Below are 25,374 nucleotides of genomic sequence, written 5' to 3' on the forward strand. Positions count from 1 at the left end.
CCCAGATGCGGCCCTGACTTCAGACCCTGTGCTGCTGCCCTCCTTGGCTGTCTCCACCACAGACTCTTCAAAACCCCCGCAGAGTGAAAACAGTGACTCCGATGGGCGCAGCAAGCCAGTGCCCGGGGCACCGGGAGCAGGACGCCACCCGTCTCTCTCTGACAGGATGCAGAGCCCCATGGCCCGCTCAGGGAGGACACGGAGAGGCCGTCCACACTGCCCGGAAGCGGGGGAGCAAGCCGGCTGGACAGGGTCCCTGCTCTCTGCTGTGGCCGATGCAGGCGCGAGGGACTCGGGCCGCGTGGCGAGGGGCGCGACGTTCACAGCCATAGCGCCAGGAGGCGTGGGAAGTGCACGGCCCCGGGGTGTGACGGCTCCCCGCTAGGGCGGCGCCACGCTGTTCCAGAAAAGAAGAGCAGCCCGGCAGTGAGTCTTCAGACTTTATTCAAAAATAAAGACACAAAAATATAGAACTAAAATGTCCAACTGTCCTCCGAGACAGCAGCTCCGCCACAGGGGTACAGACAAACCTGCGCTCGGGACCAACGGCAGCAACGAGAAAGGGGTGGACTGTGTTGGAAGAAATGTATCTCAGGCCGGTGCTGGCCAGCAGGGTGGTGGTCGCCACCTCCCGCCGTCACAGGGAAGTCCCCAGGCAGCAGCAGTGCCCGCCGAGGGGGCCCTCCGGCACCGCGACTCGGGTTCTCTCCGGGGACAGCGCCTTCAGGCCAGACGCGCCACCCCCCCCCAGCAGCTTCCCCCCACAAGGAGTGCTGTGGAGACGTGCCGGTCCCCCCAGTGGGCTGTGCCGCCCCCGGCACGGGTGCACGGGGGCCCGGAGCAGCGTGAGGCATGGCGGGGAGGGACACGCCGCACCGCCTACACGGCCTCCAGGGCGCGCAGGTCCTCCAGGAGCTCCCGGGCCGCTGCCTGCAGGTGCGGGTTGCGGCTCTTGGCCATGGCCAGGATGCGCTGCAGGGGCAGGGAGCTGCGGAGCTCAGAGGCCGACTGAGAGAGGACCTCGGGCTCCAGCACCACGGACTGGACGAGGCGCAGCACGTGAAGACACACCTCGGCGTCGGGATCTGGGAGAGAGGGAAGGCTGCGGTTAGCACAGACGCTCCTCAGGACATGCCAGGTGACACGGAAGAGCGGCGGGACCGAGCGACTCTCTGCTCCACAGGGTGTCACCTGAAAGTGCCGAACTGAAATGTGAGCGCCGCCGGGCAGTGGCTGTCGTCCTGCCCACAGATAAGACTGTTTTAAAAGGCCTTGGTCACCACGGTCCCCGCACAGCAGCGCCCTCGGAGGCCGTACGGACTCCGCCTGGGTGCCGGGTCCAGTCACAGGCTGAAGCCGCCCTCCGTCACCTCTGCGACGGCGCCTGCTCCCAGGCTTGGCCGGCTGGTCACAGCAGGCCTTGTCCCCCTGGGCTGCATCTGCTAGTGGGAACCAGGCTCAAGTCAGGTCCTCTCGGCGCTGCAGGCCCAAGGGGAGAGCTAGCTGCACACCCAAGTGGGCGTGGCCACGCCAGACGTGAGTGGCACCTGAACCCGCCCTGCCCCGGAGAGTGGGGCATCCTCCTACACCATCTGAAGGAACCGTCTCTAAGACCTGCCCAAGGCTCAGGGCAGAGTGTGGCTGCCACATTGAGGGGGTCCCCGCCACCAGAGGGGGGCACCGCAGGACTGAGCCAGACGCCGAAGAGCTCCTCCTCTAGCAGCCCGCCAGACCCCCAACGACCAGGAGCTGCCGCCACGGCTGGGGGAGGAGGCTCACGCACAGGGCAGTGCAGAGCGTGAGCAGAGCACCCCTCAGCAAGACACAGCCCTCTCAGCACCCGGGTGCACGAGGACGCCGAAGCCTCTGATGCCAGCCCTAAGCACCCACGCTGGAGGCCCCGGACAGGAGGTGTGGCATCTGTGGGGACAGCCACCGTCTACCTCCTCCCTGGGCCCGAGGCTGGGGCGCTCGGGCGCTGGGGCCCAGAGGTGCCGTGGCCCAGCCGCGCAGGCCGAGCTGAGGCGGCCTTACATTTCCAGGGTTATTTTTCAAAAGAGCAAAGAAAGACACAGGCTCGTCCATTAGGAGGCCCGCGAGTCTCAAAGCTCACGCCACGGGCATCACAGAAGCCCACGGCCTGCTCCACGGCCAGCAGAAGTTCCAGCGGGCAAGAGCCACCGCGTGTGACATGCTCAGCGGAGCCACACCCAGACCAGGCAGGGGAGCAGCCTCAGACCAGACAATCAAACGAGGATCTGAAACAGGCAGGACAGGCGGCAGGACAGCCCACGGCCCGTGCTTGCAGCTCACCAAGGAGCACGAGGCAGTTTAGAGATTCTATCTCCTCGTGTTTCACTGCCTGTGATTACTACAGATTGTTTTGTAAAGCCTAGAGCAAATGCTTAAGAAAAAAGGCTGTATGGGCCTCCCCTGGTGGCGCAGCGGTTGAGCGCTGGGCTGTGAAGCTGCCCACGGCCTCTGCAGCGCCGGTTCGATCCCCGGCTGCTCCCCGGCCCCCGGAGGAGGGTCCCCCATGGCGCGCAGACCTCTCCTGCCGCCCGCTGCTCCCCTCAGCAGTGTGCTTAGGTCCTTCTGCCTGCTCTGCTCCCCGCTCTGGCTCTGGTGAATCCTCTCACCCTCCCGCGCTTCTGACTGTACCCAGTGCTTGTATAAATAAAGAAAAAAGGCTGTACAATCAAACGATAAGCAAAAAATAAAATGTACGATCAAAATAATCCAATAGTAGCAAAAGAGAGGAAAACAAATGGGAATACTTGTGTGTCTCTGACACGTTTAGTAACACCAGCACCAACACCCGGCTGAGGGGCAGCGAAGGCAGACGACCGCAGGGGCCAGCCGCGCCAGGAGAAACACGAAGGCGCAGCTCTGAACCTGCGACCACGCAGCGCCAAGATGAGTCTCAGAAGGACGGCGGCGCCCCCATCACCACAGACAGAGCAGGCTTCGGAAGGGAGGGAGGACATGACCAGGCCCGAGCCGCGCGGGACCGCAGAGGCGGCGTGGACAGACCTGCTCGGAGCTTCCGAGAGCGCCAAACAAAGCAAGGCGGAGCCGCGGGCACGCAAGCCAACACGCTCGGTGCGGGGCCCGGCTCTCACCCCGTCACCGATTTTAAAAAGGAAGAAGACAATCAGTAAGTGCCCGACGGACACCATCCACCGGCCTCACCCGATCACGTTAAAGGAATTCAGGGTACAGCCCATGACGGCAAGGATGAAAGTACAACTCACTCACTCCACAGAGCAGCGCAAACAGAAAAAAACACCCGAAAAATCCCCAAATACGTGGAAATAAGACAACACACTTGTAAATAATCTACGGGTTAAAAAGAAGCCATGAGGAAAGTGAGGAAGGGCCGAGCATGGAACGAAGATGAAAACGCAGCATCAGCCAAATCTGTGTCTGTCTGCGGGTAGAGCCCGCCCGCCGGGGGCTCGAGCACTGGTGCTCACGCTGGGCGGGAACAGAGGCCTCGAAGTACCTCGGCTGCCACCTTAGAACAAGTAAGAGAAAAAGAAAATCATGCATAAAATGTGCCAAAAATAATAATACACAGAACTCAAATACAATTAAGAAAAAAACAAAAAAGAGGGAAGTAACAAAGAAAACAAAAGCTGACCCCTTTGAAAAACTCCCTAACACGGGGGGAGGGGGGGCCGGGGGGGGGGAGGAGAGGGCGGGAGGGGAGAGGGGGAGGGCAGCTACCAGGCAGGGCGTCAGGGCCAAGGGCCGCCCCCTCCCCCCCCCCCCCCCCCCCCCCCCCCCGCAGGCCGGGCACTTCGGGCGGGCGCAGCGAGGGCTGCTCTCAACCGCTGGGCCCAGAGCGCGCTACACTGGTGGCAGGGACAAGTCCTCGGAGAACATAAACCCCCCAATTCACGTTGCAAAACCAGGCATCCCGCACGGCCGACTCATCAAGTTGCGGTCATAGTTCAAAATGTTCCAACCATTGAAGACAGAAAACAAGGCCAAGGCCCGGAAGGCGTCACTGGCAAATTCCACGCAAACATTTAAGTAAGAACTAGTGAGAAAGACACAGCAGTCTTTCAGAAAACAAGAGGGCCGGTCCTGTGCATGAGCCCAGGACCACCCTGACGCCAAGAAAGACGGAGGCCACCGTCCCTCGGGGCTGGGCCTCAGCAGCCTGCGGGTGGCTCCTCGCGCCGGCCGTCTGAGTTGTCCCCACGTTACAGTGGTGCAAAAGCAACGTACAACCGGAAGAAACCGTCCTTTGATTTTGAATTTGGATCTCTTCCCGGGCTAACGGGGGTGATGGGGTGCTCTGGGGGGATGGCCTGGGGGGGGCAGTCAGGGCCGGGTGTTCTGGAGTCATCGACACCGGCTCAGGCTGGAGGCAGATGCGTGAGGGGGAGGAGACGCGTTCAGCGAAGGTTGGTGCATGCCTGAGGGGCCGGGAAGACACAGCTGCCGCCCGCTGAGATCAGGAAAGCGGCGGGCAGCGTTCAGCTGGGGAAGCCGAGACCCGTGTGAACAGTCTGAAGGCCTCCCGAGGGCCGGTGCGGAGGCGTCTGAGCACCCGCAGCCCCTACCCCCCGCAGCGGTTGCCCGCCAGACGAGCGGGTGGGCGCGGCTCCAGTGGGCCGGGGCGGGACACTGACTGGGAGAGCCCGCGACGACTGCGCTCCTTAGACAGCCCAAACACACGGGGTGCGAGAGCCCAGACCTCCCCAGTGCCCGCACGGGCAGGGGACGCTGCGGCGCCGGCCAAGCGCCAGCACGACACGTGGCACCAGCAGCTCCCCGCTAGGTTCTCTGCAGGCCGAGGCCTAACAGGCATGTGAGGACCATGGTGAGCTGGGAAAGCGACGCAAACGGAACCCAGCAGAGGGCAAAGGGAGGGCGTGGGTGGGCCCCGGGTGACGCGCAGCAATGCCCTGCGCCCGCACGGTCAGTTCCCAAGTAGAAAAGCTGCGGTTCCCATCCGGACCTGAGGAGTCCGAGCCCGGATCTTGACGGCATGGAGCCACCTGGCAGAGCCCCTCCTCATGCCGGACCCCGCCTCGTCCTGCAGCCCCAGGGAAGCCGCCGCCGAAGAGACGCCTCACCGCTCAGGAGCCACCACAGCAGGGGGACGAAGCCAGGGCTCTCGCTGATGTACTTCAGGCCCTTCAGGTTGATGCTCACGTTGTACAGGGACATCAGCATCAGCCTGGAAGGCACAGGAAACGGGGGTGAGCGCTGACCCTCCCTGCTGGCCCCGGAAGCATAACACGCTTGGCGTCTGCACGGTTCCGACGCCGCCTCAACGACCTGCTGGCAGTGCGGAGAGCAGGCACGAACCACGTTAGCCTCTGCCAGGCACTCCAGAAAAAGTGCCACATGACACTCGCTTCCCAGGCTCACACTCGAAAGGCACCTCAGAAGTGGACCCGTGGGGACCCCCTCCTCTGTACCGCCCCGCGTTGCTATGCAGGTGGCCCCGACCCCTCAGGGCCATGCAGGCCCAGGTCGGCCCCTAGCACTGAGCCCTGGGCTCCGCTCAGGGAGTGGCCCAGGGGCCACACCAGGGAGGGCACAGCTGCCCTAACCAGCAGCAGGACGGCACCCAGGGCTCAACAGAGTGGGCCAGCTTCCTGGGGACCGGCCAAACTGCTGATGTGTCCTCCGGGGAACAGAGACGCGACGGGCCTGGTCCCTGCCAGCAGAGACCTCACAGTTCCACACAGCGAAGCGGTACCACAGAAGCGTTGTGCACACCGTGAGCGACGAGCGAGGAAAGGAAACCTCCCTGGTCAGAACTAAGCCGGGGGCAGAGGCAGAGGCCGGCCCAGGCCCCAGCACAGCCACCCCGCTAGCAGCGACACAGAGAGCAGGAGCAGCATCGCAGCTGGGCATGAGCCCAGGAGTTGCTACACCACCCCGGGGGGGGGGTCACTGTGCGGAGCTCTGAACTCCCCATGATGCCCCTGCTGCTTGCAAGCTCCCTCAGTCCTCTGCCTCAGATGCCCTGTGACGCTGCACGCTCCTGGGCCTCTGCCCACAGTACTGAGGGTACACCCTTCCCACAGCTGGAGTAACTGGGGGCTCACCGCCAGGAGACCCCTTCCCTTGCCCTCCAGCCTGGACAAGAGGAGGTCTTCCGGGCCATCCCCTGTGGGTCAGTGTCCCCCTGGGTTTGGCGCTGCCTCCAGGACAGGTACTGGACTCACCGGGATGCCTCACTGGACTCCCTCCTGCCCCTCCCTTTTCATAGGCTCAAGCTGACCCCACAAGTCTGCTCCGAATTCACGCCACACACACAAGGACGGAGAGAGTGGGTGTCCCTGTCTTATCTGGAACCAGCCTTTCCGGTTCATTGTAGTGAGGTGGGAAGAGACACCCCCGCCCCACCCCTGGGGCTCTGCAGGTCCAGGAGGGTGTGAGGGAGCAGCAGACAGCGTAACACTCGCGGTGTTTCCTATGTGTTTCTACATATGATCCGTGGCCTGGTTCACTCCTCTCAAGCATCTCCCCCCAGAAGTCAAGGCCAGCACAGACGCAAAGAGCGGCAGGCAGAACCCTGAAATGCCTCCCGACTTCCCTCCCCTCGCGCCCGAGATCGACACCCGTCTCGTAACGTGACAGGCCAGGGGCTGCGGACACACCGGGCACTCACCTGCTGACTCTGAGTCAAGCACGGGGATTTACCCAGCTTGGCCTGGCCCGACCCTCCAGCCGGCGCCCCCTCGGCCAGCAGCAGCAGAGGCAGCTGAGACCCCGCGAGAGGAGGCCCCCGGGCTCTTGCCATGTAAGGACAGGGCGGGGACGGCGGTAAGGAGTTCGGTCCGCCCCGGAACACCTGGCAGCCAGCAAGGACACAGAGACTCCGGCCCCAGGCGCGGGACCGGACTTGGTCACGCCCCACATGTGCGGGGCGCGCCGTCTCCCCATAGCTGCTAGCAGAGGCCGGCCTGGACAAGACCCGGACTCTGGCTCCAAACCACAAAGCCCAGCTCAGCCCCTAGACTTCTGACCAGACCTCGGAAATGTGCTGTTCTAGCCAGTGAGTTTGTGTAGCGGGTCACACGACAACACAGGTGCAGACGTCAGTGCTGCCATGACAAACACCTGGGGAAGGTCGCCTCGGTCAGCCAGCACAGCCCTGGGCGCCCTACGAAGCCCGCGGGCGAGAGCACGCCCTCGTCTCTATCATTCTCCAAAGGACCAGAGAACAGGCCCTGCACCCCTTCATTCTCCAGGCACTTTGTTTCTTCTCTTTAAGGAGACACTGCAAAGAAGCCAGCCCTCTCCCTCAGCAGCCCACGCGCGGGCGGCGCCACCATACACTTTGAGCTTGGTGCACTGTCCCGGCCTCAGGTCCCCCAGGAGCTGCAGGATGGTGTCCAGGAGCACGCGGCTGGAGGTCACCAGGAATTCACGCCCACAGGCGATGGCAGCCACATCTGCAACACAGAGGAAGACAAAGCATCAGAATCACAGCCACTGCAGATCCAGAGGCTGGTCCTGGACAGTCTCTATGGCCACTGCTCTCCACATAGACCTAGCGTAAACCAAGTCTGAGAGGCCCTGCCCACGTGGCCGATAGCCCCCCCGGAGAGGCCACCGCCGCCAAACCGTGAGGACCATGCTCCCAGCACAGGAGGGGACGGAGCACCTGGAGAGCAGAGGCCACGCTCCGACCACTGGAAGCGACGGCCGTGCGCAGTCAGGGTCCACACAGCCTGGCTGCTTTAACGGGGACCAAGGACACAAAATCCACTTTCCGTCAGAACGCTGACCCTGAAATAAGAACCTTCGTCCTGAGTGCTGCATCTGACTATGGGTTAGTGCCAAGTTTCCTTTTTTTTTAAAAAAAAAAAAAAAAAGATTTATTTATTTATTTATACAAAAACCAAGGTACAGGCCAGAAGTGCGGGAGGGTGAGAGGATTCACCAGAGACAGAGCGGGGAACAGAACAGGCAGACTGATGAAGTACACTGCTGAGGGGAGCAGCGGGCGCCACAGGAGAGGTCTGCTGCGTCATGTGGGACTCTCGCCGGCTGGGATGGAGGGGAGCAGCGGACGAGGCAGGAGAGGTCTGCCCTGCGGGAATCTCCCTGGCCGGCCAGGATCGAACCGGCACTGCAGAGGCTGCAGACAGCTTCACAGCGCTGCACTCAACCACCTGCGCCACCAGGGGAGGCCCTGTGTGCCAAGTTTCTTCAGGCCCACGACCCTGCGGAACTGGTGTGGATACTGGGCCGAGGAGTCCCGCTGGCTCCACAGATGGCGCTCTGAGAAGCCTGGCCCAGCAGGTTCCCACACGCCTGCCAGGAGACTCTGCGGGGCCACGGAGATTTGCAGACAAGTTGATAGCATATCGGCTGATGCTAGCGTGACCCATGACTGAGTCCCGCACTCACACCAACGCCCTGGAGAAGGCCTTGCGGTGCCCGCTGCATCCCCAGCCCTCCTGGACAGCTGTGGGCGATGCCAGGGAAGCACCTGCATGCTGGCCGCTAGACACCCTTCACTTGCTTGAGGAAGTTTGCTTTTTCCTTTGTTCTTTTTATTTGTTCACTTTGTTATCTTTATTTTTTTTTTTTTACACAAGAAATTTGGTCTATTTACGCTCGCGGAGCAGTGAGGCTCCGGGGCTGCCCACGCTCCACTGTTCATCTGCTTGTGCGGGTGGCTCAGAAGTGGAGAGAGGCTCCGTGCCAGCCCCACTCAGCTCTAGCCATGGCGGGGCCTCGAAGCAGCCCTGCTCCCGCACACACGTCCCTCTCAGAACGACGGCTGTCAGGTCCGAGTCGCCTACGACGTCTAGTTCTAACGTAGGAGGACTCTGAAGACTTGACCGCAGTGATGCAAGCAAGGACTCCACGCTTCTTGAGATGCCATGGCTGACCCAGACGCGTGTCCCGCATGGGCCCGTGACCTTGACCTCAGGTAATCGTGTGTCACCTCGCCTGAGTCGCATCAGAGAGGCAGCAGGCAGGGGTGTGGATGGTGTCCTGACTGGTGGCGTCCTTCTGTGGCATTACAGACAGTGCTGACAACTTGCACATGCGTGTCCATGGGCACACATTTCAGTCCTCCAGGGCACGCTGAGGGGCATGTTGGGTTGTGTGGCACTCCGGAGTGGGCGTGCACTAAAGCTCCTCTCCCCTCCCGCCCCGCCCGGCTGGTCTCGCTCACCCTGCCTGGGCCTGGTGCTCAGGGGGCAGGGCTGACCCTCAGGAGGGCGGCTCACAGACTGGTGGGGAGCCTGGTGGGCCCACAGGAGGGTGGAGTTGTTCCTCCTTTCATGTTTGCTTACTAAGAATTTTCAAGAAAGGGGGAAAAAAGGGAATTATCATGAATGGAGGATGGTTTCCATAGCAGAGGCACCGTGCGCCCCCTGGAGCCTGCTTTGCCGGTGTCCTCAGACAGCCCCTCCACTGCCTGTGTGGGAGCCAGCAAGACGGCGCAGCTGAAGGTTTGGCTGGTCAGCGGCTGGGTGCCTGGGATGGGCAGGGGGCTGATGACAGAGGACGGAGCAGGAGAGGTTTGGGAGGGCCGCAGTACTCGGGGTGGTTACAAGACCGTGCATTGTTCAAAGCGTGCAGAAGCACAAGAAGCTGAGGAAAGACATGACAGGTCAGTTTACTGCACGTAAACTTTAAATTCTGGAAAGGAACCCTTCCTTGAGAAGGCAGAGGGCCTATCTGAACCTGCCTCTGCTGTCCGCCGACTCCCCACAGGACAGTCTGGGTGCCCGAGGGCACATGACCGAGGCTCTGCCAAGCGGCACTTCCACACCACCCCGCGGCCCCCAAGGGAAATCCACGGGAGGCTGCTGTGTGCGCCACCCAAGCAGGGCAACTGAGCCGAGATGAGTGTGCATGCTGCACCCGAGGCTGGACCCAGGCCAGATGGACCCCGCTGCACATAGCTTGATTCACAAGCAACACAATGACACACCATGTGCAGCACAGACATCTGGGCCCTCGCCAACAGCAGAAAACGCAATCAAATGTGCAGATGCCTTCTGTTTTACAAGGAGAGAGAAAATACCTTAAAACAATTTTTCAAAGAGACCGCCCGAGGCCAGCCTCCGGCATGCCAGTGCAGCAGGAGGGTCAGAGCGGCTGGTCGTGGATTTCAGGAGCGGCCCTGAAACCACCCCAACCCCAACCTCCGCCCGGAATAGGCCCCAGCTCTTAGGGGCCGTGGAGACACTATCTCCAGACTCTCCTCACTGGGCCAGGATGTGCCCCGAAGACAAAACGTCCTCCAGCGGCGGCACTGGGAGTGCGACCCTGGCGGCTCCCGCGGGACCACGGAGCACCGCCGCGACGAAAGCGAACCGTCGGTGATTCGGGCAGAGGGAGTCCGCCCAGCCGCGCCACCCACCTGGCCAGACGGCAGGGACCTACCAATCAGCCGTCCAGGTTTATCCTTGCAGCAGCTTTGCCACAGAATTGTATGGACCATAGTCTTTGGAGAAATTCACTGAAGAGACGCGCTAGGTTTCGGGATGCTTGACCACACAGCAGCCAGCGCACAGCTGAGGCACCCTCACCAGATGCCCCGGGAGGGCGGACCCCAGAGCCGGCACCACACCGCAGGGCCCCTGTGGCTCACAGGCACCCGGTGCTGGGCACAAGCAAAGGTGTCCGAGACCCTCAGAGCCACCCCACCGAGGCTGCAGCACATGCACCGGCCCTGGCCCAGGCCGGCCGAGCCTGGTCCTCCCAGGGCCGAGCCCGTGAGGCAGAGGCGCCCCCAGAGCAGCTGGTGCGCCACCCAGAAGGTGGCAGTCGCCGGAAGAGAATTACTTACTGGTTACAATTCCAGCCAAGGCGAAAACAAACTGATTTTCATCAGAATCCAGCTCCTTGACATCCCCATCCAGTGATTTCACAAAACTCGCCATTGTTTGACCAGTGATGTGGAAAAACTTCAAAGCTTTATCCTGAAAGTTTGGAAAACACCAGTGTAAAGATTTCCACGGTCACCAGCATGAAGCATCTCCAAGTGCAGGACACAGAAGTTCCGGCTTAATCACAAAAGCGGTATTTAAGAAAAAACCTGTTTATTTGCTAAAAATTCCCATGGAAAAGGCCAGCTAAAAATGGGGGACATGCAGGAAAGCACCCCAAGGATGATGGGGAGCAAAACAACATGCCCGCAGGGCAGCTCAAGGTTACGCAGTGCTGGGGACAGGGGACTGCACCCAGGAGTGACGCAGCGGTGCCAAGCCTCGCAGCACGGCCTTTCACAGCTCGGGACGACTCACGGGCCTGCGAAGTTCTCCCGCGGAGGGAGGCGGCAAAGCCCCCAGCTATAGTCTGAAGCCAACCTACTCGCGAACGGCACAGGGAGTGCGGGGTGATGCAAATGTAGGCCGGGACTGCGAGGCGGTTGCACAGCTCTGAGAATTTGCAAAGACCACTCACTGCTCTGCACTCTTCCTGGGGGGCTCGCGGCATGTCAGTGACACTCAGAAAAGCTTACTAAACTTTAAAAGACACATGACGTCTCTCCTCCCAGAGTCAAGCACAATTTTTATGCTACAGCTGCTGAGTCATTTGCCGCCGGCCCCCACCAACAGACCCGGAGGCGGTGCTCCCCGGCGGTGACGGCACCGGCCCCGCCTCAGCCTCAGCCTCCCTGGCTCCTCTGCCCCCTCAGTCATCACGCCATCCTTGTCACCTGCCTCAGGGACCACAGCTCCCCTCTGAAGCTTCCTCTCCCCCCACCCCAGCATCTGCCTGTCCAGCCGCTGCCCCACCGTGCCCCTGCTAGCCCTGTCCTCATGCACCATCAGGCTAACCTTCCAGAAAGTCTTCTCTTGTCCTATTACTTTGTGCTCAAAAGCCCTGAGGAATCCTGTCCTGCCACCTACTGGTTAAGCACAGCAACCTGGCCTCTGAGGGCTCCTCACCGCACCCACCCTCCACCCATGTCCGTGCCCCACTTGCGGCCCCACCCCAAGCTTCAAACTTCTCACCCCGCAGCTGATCAGGCCACGTCTCTCCTCTAGGGCTGCTGCCCCATCTCTGCCCCCGCTACCCATTCAGGACACCCAAGGGCCACTTCCAGTCTCCCTGATGTGCGCGCACGTGACCAGCACGCACAATGATGAACGTCACCCATGGGAAGGGCACGCGGAAGCGCCTTAAACTTTGTTAAACATGGGAACCTCAGCTGCGACTACTGCAGTGACACTAGCCACAAACGCTGCAGCCCCTGAGGAAGAAGCGGTCCTGTCCTCTGTGTTCCACGCGCCAGCGCCGCAGTGGCGGGATGCATGCAGCTGGCCCTCTGAAGCGGCGCGGCGGACGTAAGGCCAGCTGGCGTGCAGGCCCTCACAGCGGGGTCTGCCCTGGGTTACATGAGCCTCGCCCCACACCCACCAGAGCTGGCGGTGCTTACCCCCCCCAGAATGGCCTTGACCACGTCCTCACTGCTGGAGACACCCCACAGCAGGGTGCAGGCCGCCGCCCCCATCTCCGTGCAGTACTCGGCCTGCTGCAGGAGCTGCTGCTTCGCCTCGTGCAGCTGCTGTCGCAGGGCCAGCTTCTCCTGGAATCAGAACAAGATCAAATCAGAAGAAGGAACACCATTCGACCTTGAAATATCACTAGTGTTCCCTCTTTCAAAGATTTTATGTTAAAGAGAAGATATGCACGCAGAATTCTAGAAAAAAGTTGGCAGATGAGGGCCTCCCCGGTGGCGCAGCGGTTGAGCACTGGGTTGCGAAGCTGCCCGCAGCCTCTGCAGTGCCGGTCTGATCCTCGGCTGCTCCCCGGCCACCAGCCTCCCTCTCCTGCCGCCCGCTGCTCCCCTCAGCAGTGTCCTTCGGTCCTTCTGCCTGCTCTGCTCCCCGCTCTGGCTCTGGTGAATCCTCTCACCCTCCCGCGCTTCTGACTGTACCCAGTGCTTGTATAAATAAATTAATTAAAAAAAAAAAAGTTGGCAGATGAGCTAGTCTTCAGAGATCCATAGTTTGTATTTACAAAGTAAGTCTCGGAAGGAAAATAACGTTCTCAGAAAAGATCCCACTATAGTCCCAGCTTATAAACGCTGCAAGGAGCATCTCGAGGTGAAATGGGGAAGCGAGGCACCCAGGCCCCATCCCGACGCACTCGGGCAGCTCGGCCTCCTGGCGCGGACTCCACCGGGATGCGCCCTGGGCCGCAGATGGATAAGATGAACAGGTGCCCGAGGGCTCTCAGCTAGGGTGACAGTGAACTGTCCTGCTGTCCCTGAAACTTCTCTTTAAAAAAGCCCTCTCTTCTTCAAATCCTACTTACCAGTGAGAAAAAGAATGACTTGCCTCCTGGTCTGGAGCAAGGCCAGATGTCCCGCTCACGGCTGGGAGTCACAGACAGCCCAGAAGGTGCGGGAGGCAACACGGGGGCCCGGGCGGACTAGGAGACACAGCAGGCCCGACCTGCGGGTGCCAGCACGGGCCGTGCCAGGCATCTACAAGGAATTCACAGGCCCCCGACCAGGCCGCGGGCACAAGGGCAGTCCACAAAAGCAGCCACGTTTCTGTATTACTAACAAGAAGAAAAGTGGGATCCAAAGTCTGGAAACTGAACACCCCTGACAACCGCTCAGGAGGGAGCGACCCGCCCGGGCGAGGGGCCAGCAGAGCGCAGGCGGGACGCGCCCCTGGAGCCGCTGGCGCGGGAGCGCAGAGACAGCCGAGGCACGTGACAAGACACGTGCTGTTCAGGCTTGAAAACTCTGCAGGGGTGCAACAGCAATGATCCCCCCCTGCTCTAGAGAGAGAAGACAATCCCTGGCAAAATCCCAGCAAGACACGGAGGCGATCACGCTAAAATGTCTACGGAAAAGCCCAGCAGCCGCTGAGCCCGAGCTGAAGAGGACGAAGTCGGGGGGCACCACGTCAGCACCGAGGCTGCATGGGGCCCCATGATCTGGAGGCGAGGCGCTCGGGGGCGAGGAGACCAGAGGACAGCGAGACCGGAACGAGGACTCAAGCGAACCCGCGCAGCCGCCTCTGAGGAGAGAGAGGCAACAGGGGAGAGACGGCCTTTCAGCAGAGGGCGCCGGCGGACCGCACGGCCACACGCAGCAGGGGCTCCGAACCGACCTTCACGCCTCAGCAAAAGTGGACTCCAGGGGGCCAGGAACTGAAGTGGACAGCACGGTGACAGAACTCTGTCACGGGGGGGGGGGGGGCAAGGAGACTCCTCGGGGCTGCAGCCAGGGGGCGGCCAGTACGACACGGGCTCCCTGTGGGGACAGACACGCGCACACGCCACATGCGAACCCAGGGCCGCGGCTCTGCTCGGGACCGCGGGCGCGAGATGGACAGACGGCGCCGGGCCGGGAGAAACGCCACACGCCACACGCCGGCCCCAGCCAGGCCCTTCGCTCTCCAAGCAGAAAAAGAAAAACCCCAGCGGGAGGCGGCGCGAGCCGAGCAGGCCCCCGGAGAGGCAGGCGGCAGGCAGCACACGGAGAGGCTCGCCCGGGGGCGGGGGGTGCGGATTTAAGCCCCGCCTCTCCCCCCTGGGGGCCGAGGCCACGGGGCCGCCAGCCTGGGGCCGCAGCACCGCAAGACACCCCAAGACACCCCAGCCGCGGGCAAAGCGCTGGGCAGCTTCTCACACATCTGCACGGGGACTTTCCGCGTGGCCTGAGAAACGAAACACGCACTCACACGAACACCGCTGCGCGTCCACAGCCCTCACTCGCCACAGTGAAAACCGGAAACCGCCAAACTGCCCTTCAAGGGGGGGAATAAACACGCGGGGGTACCTCCGCACCCTGCAAGCCCGCAGCCACGGCTGGCGCAGGCAGCACGGGGGGTCTCAGCCGTCGAGTCCACGGCACCCGGGCACGAGCTGAGCCACCGCTGCGCTTCGTGATACTGCCGAGGGGACAGGGTTACAGAAGCAGCCTTGGCCACCTCCCGGCCTGTGCCGGGGGCAGGCTCGGCAGGGCGGGGGCCGCGCGGGGGCTGGCACGGGAGTGTGCCCGTAGGGGCAGGCCCACGCACGAGCGCGCACACCGGGGAGGCCCGAGCAGGCTCTGCACGTGTGCCGACGTCACTTCCAGCCATTCCCCTCCTGCACTCGAGGGGAGTCCCTTTCTGCCGCCTCCTGCGAATCGGTAGTTATTGCAAGAATTTGCCGACCAGGTGGGCCGGGGTGAGGGCTGCAGGACCGCGTAAATGTACTAAACGCTTTCCAGCTGTACCTTTCCAACAGACGGACTCCGCGGTACAGCAACACGCCCCAGGGACGCTGCTCCCGAAAGGCGACCGAGCCCCGCCGCCCTCGCCGACGTCACGCAACACTCGCGCGGTGTCAAGCACGCGGCTTTCACGAGTCCTCCAAAGGCTTCCCACGCCCGTCCCCGACGTCACCGCACCAACTGCACCGGCGGGTCGGCTGCTCCACACGTCCGCGGGAGAGCAGCCGCGCTTTCCCACCTGAGAGGCGGGCGAGGGGCGGGCCCCGCAGAGCCGGGCCGCTGGCCGGGACAGGCTCTGTGAGCCGACAGCAGGGAGCAGGCACCCCAGGTCGGGACGGCCACGCCTGCTCCCCACAGCGCTCATGGCGAAGCCGCTTGTGGCCAGGGCTGGCTCACCCACGGGTGGGGCGGGGCGCCCGGGGACACCCCGCCGCGGTGCTTCAGGAAGCCTCTGCCAGCCTCCGCGGACCCGCTGGGCCCCTCGAAAGACGGTGCTAACCTCCCCCTGAGCTCGCCCGTGCCATGGGAGCAGGAACCCTCCCTCCCTTGAGGTCAAAGGTTCCCAAAACCAGACTCCTGGGTGGCTTCCCATCCCCCCAAGGTCACGGGCCTGGCCAGCTGACAAGGTTGGGTCCGCCCCTGAGGGCGCTTCGCTGGGCAGGGCGGGAACGGCGCCCCCTTGGCCCTTGCCCTGGGCTCTCGGCCTCCAGCACGGTCGAGTTTGCTCTCTACTGCTCCCCTACAGCCGGACGCTCCCCCAAGGACGTCGCCCCCCTCGGGAACTAACTAGCCCTTGCCTGATTTCAGGAACTGGTCCTGGGGTTCCTCCCTGGCGGCTCGACTCTGACACCAGCTTCCGGAGGCCCGCCCCCTGGCCTGGCCAGACCTGCGCAGAGCGCAGCAGAGGCCGGGGACTGGCGGCGGGGAGCAGAAGCCCATCACAGGCAACGGCGGGACTCCCCTCCACGTGGCGGGCAGAGCTACCGCACAGGAAGCGCGACTGGAAATAGGAGACAGTTACACCAATCTAGCCCCCCGCTCCCACCAAGGTCACACGTCAGGGTGGCACGTGTGGCGCCGGAGCACTGTGCCAGCGGCAACGCTGACCGTCGAGCACGGCAACACCCTGTTCGGTGACGCGTCAGCCTCAGCCGACATGCCCAGCAACGGGGGGGGGGGGGGGGCACAGACCCAGAGAACCGCCTCGTCAGCACCGACCCCAGGCCTCGCCGCCGGGGTCAGCCTCCTTTAGGACACGCGTGGACCCAAACGAGCCAGAGGGACGCTCGTGACAAGGCTAAAATGCAGCTTTCAACATGTGACGCTCAGGCTGACTGAGTTTTGAGCCGAACTTTCCCTCAGACCTTTCCCGCGGGCTCAGCACTGAAGTCTACACAAAGCCCGCCGGCTGGGGAGGCCCCTGTCGCGCCCACCGACGCGCAGGGTCCCGTCACACGAGGTGGCGCGAGACAGCGAGCGCAGCACACCCTGGCCCAGCTGAGCTCCTGGGCGTGAGCAGCCCCTGCCGGCCGGGGGAGCGGCTTCTCCAGGCTGCTGACATCATGAAGGTTTGTATTTTGGAAGTCTCTTGCTCATCTATTTACTTTAACCATTTATTTCATTATTCAGTTAGCGACTGCATAGAAGACCTGGGGTGCAGGCCAGAGTGGTGGGGGTGAGAGGACTCCCCAGAGACAGAGTGGGGAGCAGAACTGGCGGATCTGCTGAAATCCAGAACTGGCGGATCTGCTGAAATCCACTGCTGCTCCGCGGCCCTCCCCCCCCCCCCCCCCCGCTGCCGACAGGAGAGGTCTGTGGCGCCCATGGGCCGGCGCCCTGGCCGGGGATCACCTGGCCTCAGCGGTCGCTGCCTGAGACGAACCTTAGGCCACCCGAGGCGCTGTCCTGTCTTCACTGTGAAGACTCACCATAGGCGGCCACTGAAAGGCTGCGCGCGACTCCCCACGGCAGCGGGCTGTACTGTGCCAGTGTGCACCCCTGCGGCAGGCACCCACCTGACGCGCTGGAGGCTGGAGCTGCCCGCCCCCTCCCACCCCCCCGCCCCCCGTGGGCCGCGCCGTGCTCCTACCTTCCTCTCGCGCACGCTCTCGGCCTGCATGGACTCCAGGCGGGCTCTCAAGTGCTCACAGTCCGTCCGCAGCTGCTCGAGTTCTTGCTCTTTTCTTTCCAAGTCTAGAGGAGAGAGAGACAGACACCGTTTCCCACCACGCACCTCTTCCAGCGAGCTGCTCTGCCTGGTCTGCTCCGAGGGGGACCCGTCATGACTTCAGGCAGGGGAGGATTGCCAGTCCTGGACTAGCCAATGTCCTCGAAGCCCAGTTTTTCAGTTTGTCAGCAGCGCGTAGCCCACAGCAGGAAGCACTGTTTTGGTGGTTTCTGTTGTAAGACCGCGCCTCGCCGCCAGACCGGGCAGGGCCGCGAAGCCCGACTGTCAGGCGCAGACTTGTATCTGCTCCAGGACAAGCACGGGGCAGCTCCGGGGGGGCGGTGCCAGTGGGGTGATTCACTAAGGCCGCTCAGGCCCGGGGCGAGCCTCATGGAGCAGCTGCAGCAGCAGTGGTGGGTGCAGAAGAGGTCGCAGAGGAAGGGCCCGTGGACAGGCGCTCTCGCCACGGGCACTCGGGTGCCTCAGACACGCAGCAGAGGCCCCAGCCAGCCAGTCGCACTCATCGGCAAGCTGCGGGATCATCGCCCTTAAAGAGATCACGCCACAGAAACGCTCACCGTCAAAAAGCAGAGGGCGCGGAATTCAGAATCCCAAGGGCCAGGAACCCTGCCTTGGCACTGGCAGCTCCCAGGACCAGAGGCCCCCCGGCGCCAGCCTGAGGGCAGTCTCGAGCTGTCACACACCGCCAGTCCCCGAGGACCAGCTCGGACAGAGGCAGCCGCCTGGTCCTCAGTCGGCCTGGGGGCGCTGGTCAGCTTTGGGGGGGCTGTTGGTGTGGGAACAGGCTTCCAAGAGCAGCCTGGTCTCACACTCATAAGACTAGCCCATGCAAAGGCAGCGAAAGCAAGGAGGGCGCCCGCCACAGCAGTGGGGCAGGGTGGAGAGATGGGGAGCAGCCTGCAGGGCAGTTCACAGCAGAGCCTAAAAGCCACACGGCCCCACCAGAGAAGCACCCAGTGTACCCGTGGGTGGGCAGAAGGGGCGCAGCTACGACCTGGGGCGCAAAGGCCAAGACATCCAAGTAAGAAACTCAAGGGGCTGCCAAGAACCACCCAGCATTCCAAGAGCTCCAGACGGATAAAGGACACCCCTGCAGTTTCTGGGGGCCCTCTGCCCTGGAAGGCCAGAGCCGCAAGCTGACTGTTCAGCTGCAGACCGTGAGGCTGGCAAAGCTGCACTTGAGATGTGTAACCTGCGTCACCTCCTCCCTGAAGCCGCCTTCCCTCCCCGCCGTGCCGCGCCCGCCCCGGCTGCCCGGACTGGCCGGCGCTCTGCCCTGCAGGCCAGCTACCGGTCTCGGCAGCGTTAGGGGAAGCACGCTGTGTGCATGCACACGCGCCACTTCCATTTTACGCGGCACGTGCACTGCACATAAAAAATGAAATAAGGAACTAAAATAAATTTGCTCGCTATTATCAAACTGCACTCCTCAGTCAGGACAGGAAATGACACGCCTGCCAGCCCCGCGCCATGCCAACACCAGCGGGGGTGGGTGCGGTCTCCCGAAGACCTCTGGCTGTGCCCATTTCCTCATCTCTCCGCCCCCACCCGTCTCGATGCCCAAGGGCTCCAGCAGGAGCCCAGGCTAGAACGCCCTGTCACCGCCTCCCCCAGGATTCAGCGTCCGCTTAGGAGCACGCCCCACCTCCCCGCCTCCCGCTGCGGCCTTCCCGCGGTGGGAGGCCCCGCCTTGTGGCCAGATGGGGCACTGCAGCCCTCCCAGCAAAGCCCACCGGGCCGGCACGGGTCCTCACGCGGGGACACCCAAAGGCCCAGGAGGCAAGGGCAAGTGGCACATAAAGGCATTTCGCTTCCTCACACACTCCTGCTGCGCCCTGAAGCGCGCGGCCACGCGAGCAGGTCTCGCCCTGCGATGAGCTGCTTTCGCAGTTGTCAGAAAGAACAGGCACCGAGAACGTGGACAGCGACTGGTGCGCTGTGTCCAGCCGCGACGGTCCTCCCAGCCTCAGGCCAGGCCAGGGCAGGGGCGGCCGCCAGCAGGTCTACGTCAGGTGCTCAGCTCGGGCCCAACAGCTCCCGCTAGTAATAAATCAACCCTTTCGCGTTAGTGAAAAATACTTGCTTTTTGATCAAAATAGCTAAGGATGAGTCTCAAGTCCAAAAGAAAGGATTTTTAGTCATTAAATGTTACCGGCTTCTCGAACAGGTGTAGCAAAGGCGAGGGCCAGCTGCTGCTGGCGCCCTCTGGCTGGGCAACACGCCCTAATGGAGCACTCATGCCTGCGGCTCAGAACCTGAGGGGCCCGCAAGGACAGAAATCAAGGCGGCAGCAGGGCCACGCCCCTCGGATCTCTACGGGAGGGTCCCTCCCTGTCTCTTCCAGGTCTGGAACCCCTGGTGGCCCTGGCTCTACGGCAGTGCAACCCTCACCTTCGCGGGCCTTCTCCCTGTTTCTTCAGCACCCGCCCTCTGCACTGAAGGGCCAGCAAACACTAAGGGCGATCTCGCTGCACCCCAGGACCCTGGGCCAAGGGCTCTGCCCTGCCCTCACCGGCGCTCGGGCGCGATGTGAACATTCACATGGTCAGGAGCGACAGTTACGTGACCCATGTGTCTGCCCTCCTGCCACAGCTCCCTTCCCGCCGCCTCTGTCCACTGCCCTGTAGGTCCACTGTCTTCTTCCCCACTCCCAGGGACCACAGACAGTCTCATCCCCTCTCCACCCTGTAGAGGCTCACCCGCCTCCACCAAGAGGCTGAAATCAGCATCTCGGCAACCAGACATCCTCGGGGGGCTTCCTGTTGGTCGAGGCAGGCCCACAGGACAAGAGGACACTGAAGCTGAACGTAATGTTCCCAGGCCTCGCCCTCGCCGGGATCCAGGCCAGCAGTCACTTCCCCGAGTGGAGGCCGGGGTCCCATGAGCCGACAGGGCAGCAGCACTCCACTCCCTCGTTTCCGGAACCCCTCTCCTGGCGAGTCCCCAACGCCTGCCTCATCTTTGCCCGTCTCCTCACCCGTCCGCTGCGGGTGCTCTGGTATCGGGTCTGCTGGAAACGGCGGCTAAAGCCAAGGTAGGTGGCAGCCCCTGGAGGGGGTGCTGGTAAGGATTAACAAGGATCACATTTGGGGTGGAGCGACTGATAAGAAATATAAGGGGCTGCAAAAGAAACTGTGGAGTATTCAGTGTTCCGGAGTCAATGTTTCGGATTCAGAAGGCTGTTGCGGGCCTCGGAAGGTGGAGGCCTCCAGCAGCCAACCTCACAGAGGTAAATTTCAGAGGCTTTGCAAACAGCCAAGTGACTGAAATTGTTCCCAATTTTGCTGTTGTCACAGTCTGGCAGGGAAGGCAATGACCTGGAGCCAAGCGCCTCACTGAGCTGCCTGAGTGTGGCTGTTTGTCCGGTCATTTGGCCGCTGCAGCTGTTTTGCGTGTCACTGGTCTGGTGCTTGCTGGGGCTTCTCGGCAGCTCCGGGAGCATCTCCTTTGTGTTTTCTGTTGTTTTCGTGAGTTGGAGCCCGGCCTACAGTCTGGCTGCCACATGTCAGCAGAGGCACGAAGACATCATCTTCGACATGTGGCCTACTGTTGGGGAGAGGAGCTCCGCGTCCTCAGTGGCGGGAAGACGCCATCTTAGCTGCTTTTATTTAGGACTTAAAAACACTGGACACTGCTTCAGGTGAGGTGAACAGCCATTTTTGGTCTCAGTAACTCTGTTTTTCCTTTGTTAAATCCAATTGTTCTCGAAGCCTGCACAGTCTTGCAATTACATGCACAGACGAAGAACTCAGTGACCAGTAAAGTATCTGGGCAGTGTCCTTGGCCAGTTCTAGTGCCCCTTGCTGCCCTGTATCAATGTGGGCCATAAAAGCCTCTGCTCTCTTCCTGGTGACTCTAGGGCGACTGCTGCTGGATGTCCCTCTAGTTCACGTTTCCATGAGCCAGAAGTGGGGGTTCTGCTCTGGGCTGACAGAGGGTCCCCTCTCTTCTCACCAACATCAAATCCTTGGAATTTATTGCAAAACACCCCATGAGCACTTCAGAAACCATGCAGTGCAGGGCTCTCAACCCCCACTGCTAAGAACTGGAGAGAGCCCAGGGAAGCAACAGTTCTGTAAACCACGAAATTTTCATTCTATTTAAAATTTTTTATTTGGAATTAACTTACAACTTATAAAAGTGTGTAAAAATAATACAAAGAATGCCCATACACCCTTACTTACTGTGGACATCTTACCACATTTCACATTTGTTCATTTGTACCACACAGAGTATTTCTTGAGCCATCTGAGAGAAACTTACTCCTAAATGCTTCAGTTGTGTATTCCCCGAGGATGCAGTGTTTCTCACCCATACACAGTTCTCAGCTGCGGGGTAAATGAAAACGTTCAGGCTTTTGCACCATGGGCCTCTGTGATTATCACGTACTGGCCTTGAATGCAGGAGGTACTTGGGACGGTGGGTGCAGGGCATGCGGCCCTGATGGTGGACACCTGGAGTATGGGGTGGGCACGCAAGTGGGCATATCTGAGCCTAGAAATTGAGCACAGAAGGGGGGAGAGGGCGGCAGAGTGCAGCGTTGAGCGGCTACAAGATGACGAGCCTCTGAGAGAATGTCAGAGGGAGCACAGAGTGTGAAAAGCTGGACGAGCACCTCACACACTGGGAGCAGCGGCGCCACAGAAAGGGCCAGAAACAGCTTTCCGTAAACTGTGTTGAGAGCGACGCCAGGACAGCACAACCCACACGAGGAGGGGTGGCTGCTGGGCAGAGGCCCCTATAATTGCCGACTCGGGCAAATTCAACACTGGGGACCCTGGGGGCCAGCCCTGGGTAAGGGGGTGACAGAGCTGACGTGAGGACAGAGGGGATGCAGAGCAGGGTGACTGGCTTGAGCCTGAGCCATTAGAGAGCAACAGACTGGCCCGCTTGGGTCTCCTCACGGAAGAGGCTACCCTCAAGTGAGTGCTTGAAAACATTTAAAAGAGGGCCTCCCCGGTGGCGCAGCGGGTTGAGCGCAGCTCTATTAAGTGGTCCGCAGCCTCTGCAGCGCCGTTTCAATTCCCGGCCGGCCAGGGAGATTCCCGCAAGGCAGACCTCTCCTACCTCATCTGCTGCTCCCCTCAGCAGTGTACTTTGGCCCTTCTGCTTTGTACCTCTGCCGGCTCTGCTCCCTGCTCTCTGGTGGAGTCTCTTACGCCTCTGGCCTGTACCCCAGCTCTTGTATAAATAAATCTTTTGAAAAAAGAAAATCCCATTTAAGGGCCTCCCCGGTGGCACAGCGGTTGAGCACTGGGTTGCGAAGCTGTCCGCCGCCTCTGTGGCACTGGTTCGATCCCCGGCTGCTCCCCAGCCACCGGAGGAGGGTCCTACATGGCGCGCAGACCTCTCCTGCCGCCCGCTGCTCCCCTCAGCAGTGTCCTTCGGTCCTTCTGCCTGCTCTGCTCCCTGCTCCGGCTCTGGTGAATTCTCTCACCCTCCCGCGCTTCCGACTGTACCCAATGCTTGTATAAATAAATCTTTAAAAAAAAAAAAAAAAGAAAATCCCATTTAAAAAAAAGGAGGGGCCTCCCTGGTGGTGCAGTGGTTGAGCGCTGGGTTGTGAAGCTGCCCGCAGCCTCTGCAGTGCCGGTTTGATCCCCGGCCACTGGGTGAGAGTCCCACATGGCGCACAGACCTCTCCTGCCACCCGCTGCTCCCCTCAGCAGGGTATTTTGTCAGTCTGGCTGTTCTGCTCCCCGCTCTGGCTCTGGTGAATCCTCTCACCCTCCCGCGCTTCTGACTGTACCCAATGCTTGTATAAATAAATAAATCCTTTTTAAAAAAGAAAAAGGAAAGAAAATATTTACAACACCTGCCACTCCCATCCCAGGGCTAAAACTAAGACGGCAAACGACCCCTACATAAACCAGGGTGTAAACACCTGCCAATAAGCGGCAAACACCCCCTGGTTAAGCCCAGTGCTGGAAAAGGAAGAGCGACTCCCTGCCCACGGCCCGAATGAGCTACAGCCCACGCCGGCACTGCACTGAAGGCTGGAGAACAGCCCGGGTGCGGCAGACACAGACAAGCTGAGGAGGGGATCCTTGTGGCCACACAGTTCTGGAAACCACAGCGCACAGGAGGAAGCCTGAATCCCGGGTGCTCACTGAGGGAGCCCTTGACCTTTATCTGAAGACCAAAGAGAAGCCGCTGAAGGTTCACGCGGGGAACAACGCGCTCAGACATAAGAGTAAAAGTCACGCGCACAACCAGCAGGGATAGTCGGGAGTGGCGAGGGCTGGGCCCCAGGAGGCAGAGGCTGGGCCTGGGGGCGGCAGTGCCAATGAAGGGAGCTGGTGAAATGAGGTACAGGGGGCAGGGATAGGTGTGCGCAGTGAGAAGGTGGGCCACCGGGATGCCAGGCTCTAGTCTAGATGGCGCTGCCCGGAGACAGAGGCAGCCAGCCTGGGCGGGGCAGAGCGAGAGTCAGACAGCAAGCAGCAGTCTGCTGAGGCGGCGAAAACCCACCTGGCGCATCAGGCTGGGCTGGAGGGGCAAGCGGAGCCAGAAGCCAAGTTAACAGGAGACAATACCCATCCCGAGGCCACGCTGCAGCTGTGAGCTTCACGCCAACCCCTTCCTTGCGCGTGCAGCCTTGTCACTCAGAGCAGGCTCGTGCTGTAAACCCACGGCCCCGAGAAACCCGCTGTCCGGAATCCAGGCGTCAGGAGGACTCGCCTCTCGCCAGTGGGTCCAAGCCCCGTGACAAGGCGCAGCGGGCTGTGCAGCTCCAGGAGGGTTTCTCCACCTCCAGGCCTGTGCTGGGAGCCTGTCAAACCCCTCCCCCGGCACCTCACCGACGTCCACCCCGCTAGACCCCGGAACAACCTGGCCTGTCCTGGGCTGGCAAGACCCCCAGCCCCGGGTGCGCGTGTCCTTGCTGTGCGGCCGGGAGGCTGACCCTGCCGCTCCTTCCCGGAGGCTGCGGACGACGGGCCGGGACCGGAGTGAAGGTGAAGCGAGTGAGTGAACCGCGAGCAGGAGACGCAGGCCCCGGAGCCTGCAGAGAAGTGGCCGGGGCTCGATGCCTCGGCAGCAGGACGGCCGCGGGGCCGAGCGCGCCGTCGGCAGGAGGCCCTCCCCGAGGGCGGCGGACGCCGGCGCACAGCCCAGAGCCGGGTCTTGGCCGGGCGGCACGTTCCCCTGCGGGCCCGGAGCCTCGCCCCAGAGGCCCGCCGCGTGGCCCGCAGCGCGGCGGGGGCACGAGGCCGCCTCCACGCGGGTCCCTCAGCGCCGCCGCAGGCGGCTGGGCACGGCCGGGTGCCCGGGCCCGCGCCTCACGCCTCGGCGTCGGGTCAGGAGCGCGCGAAGGGCGCGAGCCCGGCGCCCCGGCCGCGGGGAGACTCACTTTTCTCCAGAGTCCGCAGCTTCGGGCCGCCGCCCAGCGCCTCCCCGCTCAGCAGGCGCGGCAGCGCGTCCCGGGCCTGCGCCACCTCCGCCGCCAGCCGCGCCAGCTCCGTCTTCCGGACCCGCACGAACTCCTCCTCCGCGGCGCGCGCCGGCTGCGAGCACACAGGCGGGCTGGGCCGGCTCCTCCCGGGGGCGAGCCCAGCCCGCGCGGCCCCCCCCCCGCCGGTCCCCGGGGCCGTCCGTGTCCGCCGGCCCGACGCGGGCGCCCGGCAGCCCCCGCCGCCCCGCGAGGCCCCGACACCAGCGGCCGGACCGCGACGGGACCCCAGGCCGATGCCGGCGCCCCCGGCCCGCCCCGCCCGCCCCTCACTGACCCCTTGGGCCTCCTCGGCGCCGCCCGCCTCGCCCATGGCGCCGCCCGCACGCCGGAAAGCGCGGGCCCCGACGGCGCCTCCTCGCGCTGCTGCGGGCCGGGTGCTCGTCGCCGGCTGCGGGGCGGGGGCGGAGGCGGGGTGAGGCCGTGCGCGGCCCCGGGGGGCCCCCCAGCCCGGGCTCCCGCGCGCTCCCGACGGGCGGCCTCGCTGGCGGACGCCCCGCCTGGGCCCCGGGGAGAGCCCCCACCCGGCGCAGCCGCACGCGCCGCCCC

General features: G+C 62.5%; 1 protein-coding gene across 1 annotated transcript; it reads right to left on the reverse strand.

Moving 5' to 3' along the window:
- Nucleotides 1-764: 764 nt before the first annotated feature.
- On the reverse strand, nt 765-25,138 carry HSF2BP (heat shock transcription factor 2 binding protein; the record flags this gene model as incomplete). Its single annotated transcript, XM_084232771.1, has 10 exons — nt 765-1,085; nt 5,091-5,194; nt 7,310-7,427; nt 10,793-10,925; nt 12,389-12,538; nt 17,277-17,380; nt 19,528-19,630; nt 20,353-20,435; nt 23,486-23,671; nt 24,727-25,138. 10 exons carry the CDS (start codon nt 25,136-25,138, stop codon nt 880-882), a joined length of 1,599 nt encoding a protein of 532 aa, XP_084088897.1. The 3' UTR covers nt 765-879.
- Between the last annotated feature and the right edge of the window lie 236 nt (nt 25,139-25,374).

This window comes from Talpa europaea, assembly GCF_964194135.1.
Source record: "Talpa europaea genome assembly, chromosome: 4".
Lineage (NCBI taxonomy): Eukaryota > Metazoa > Chordata > Mammalia > Eulipotyphla > Talpidae > Talpa > Talpa europaea.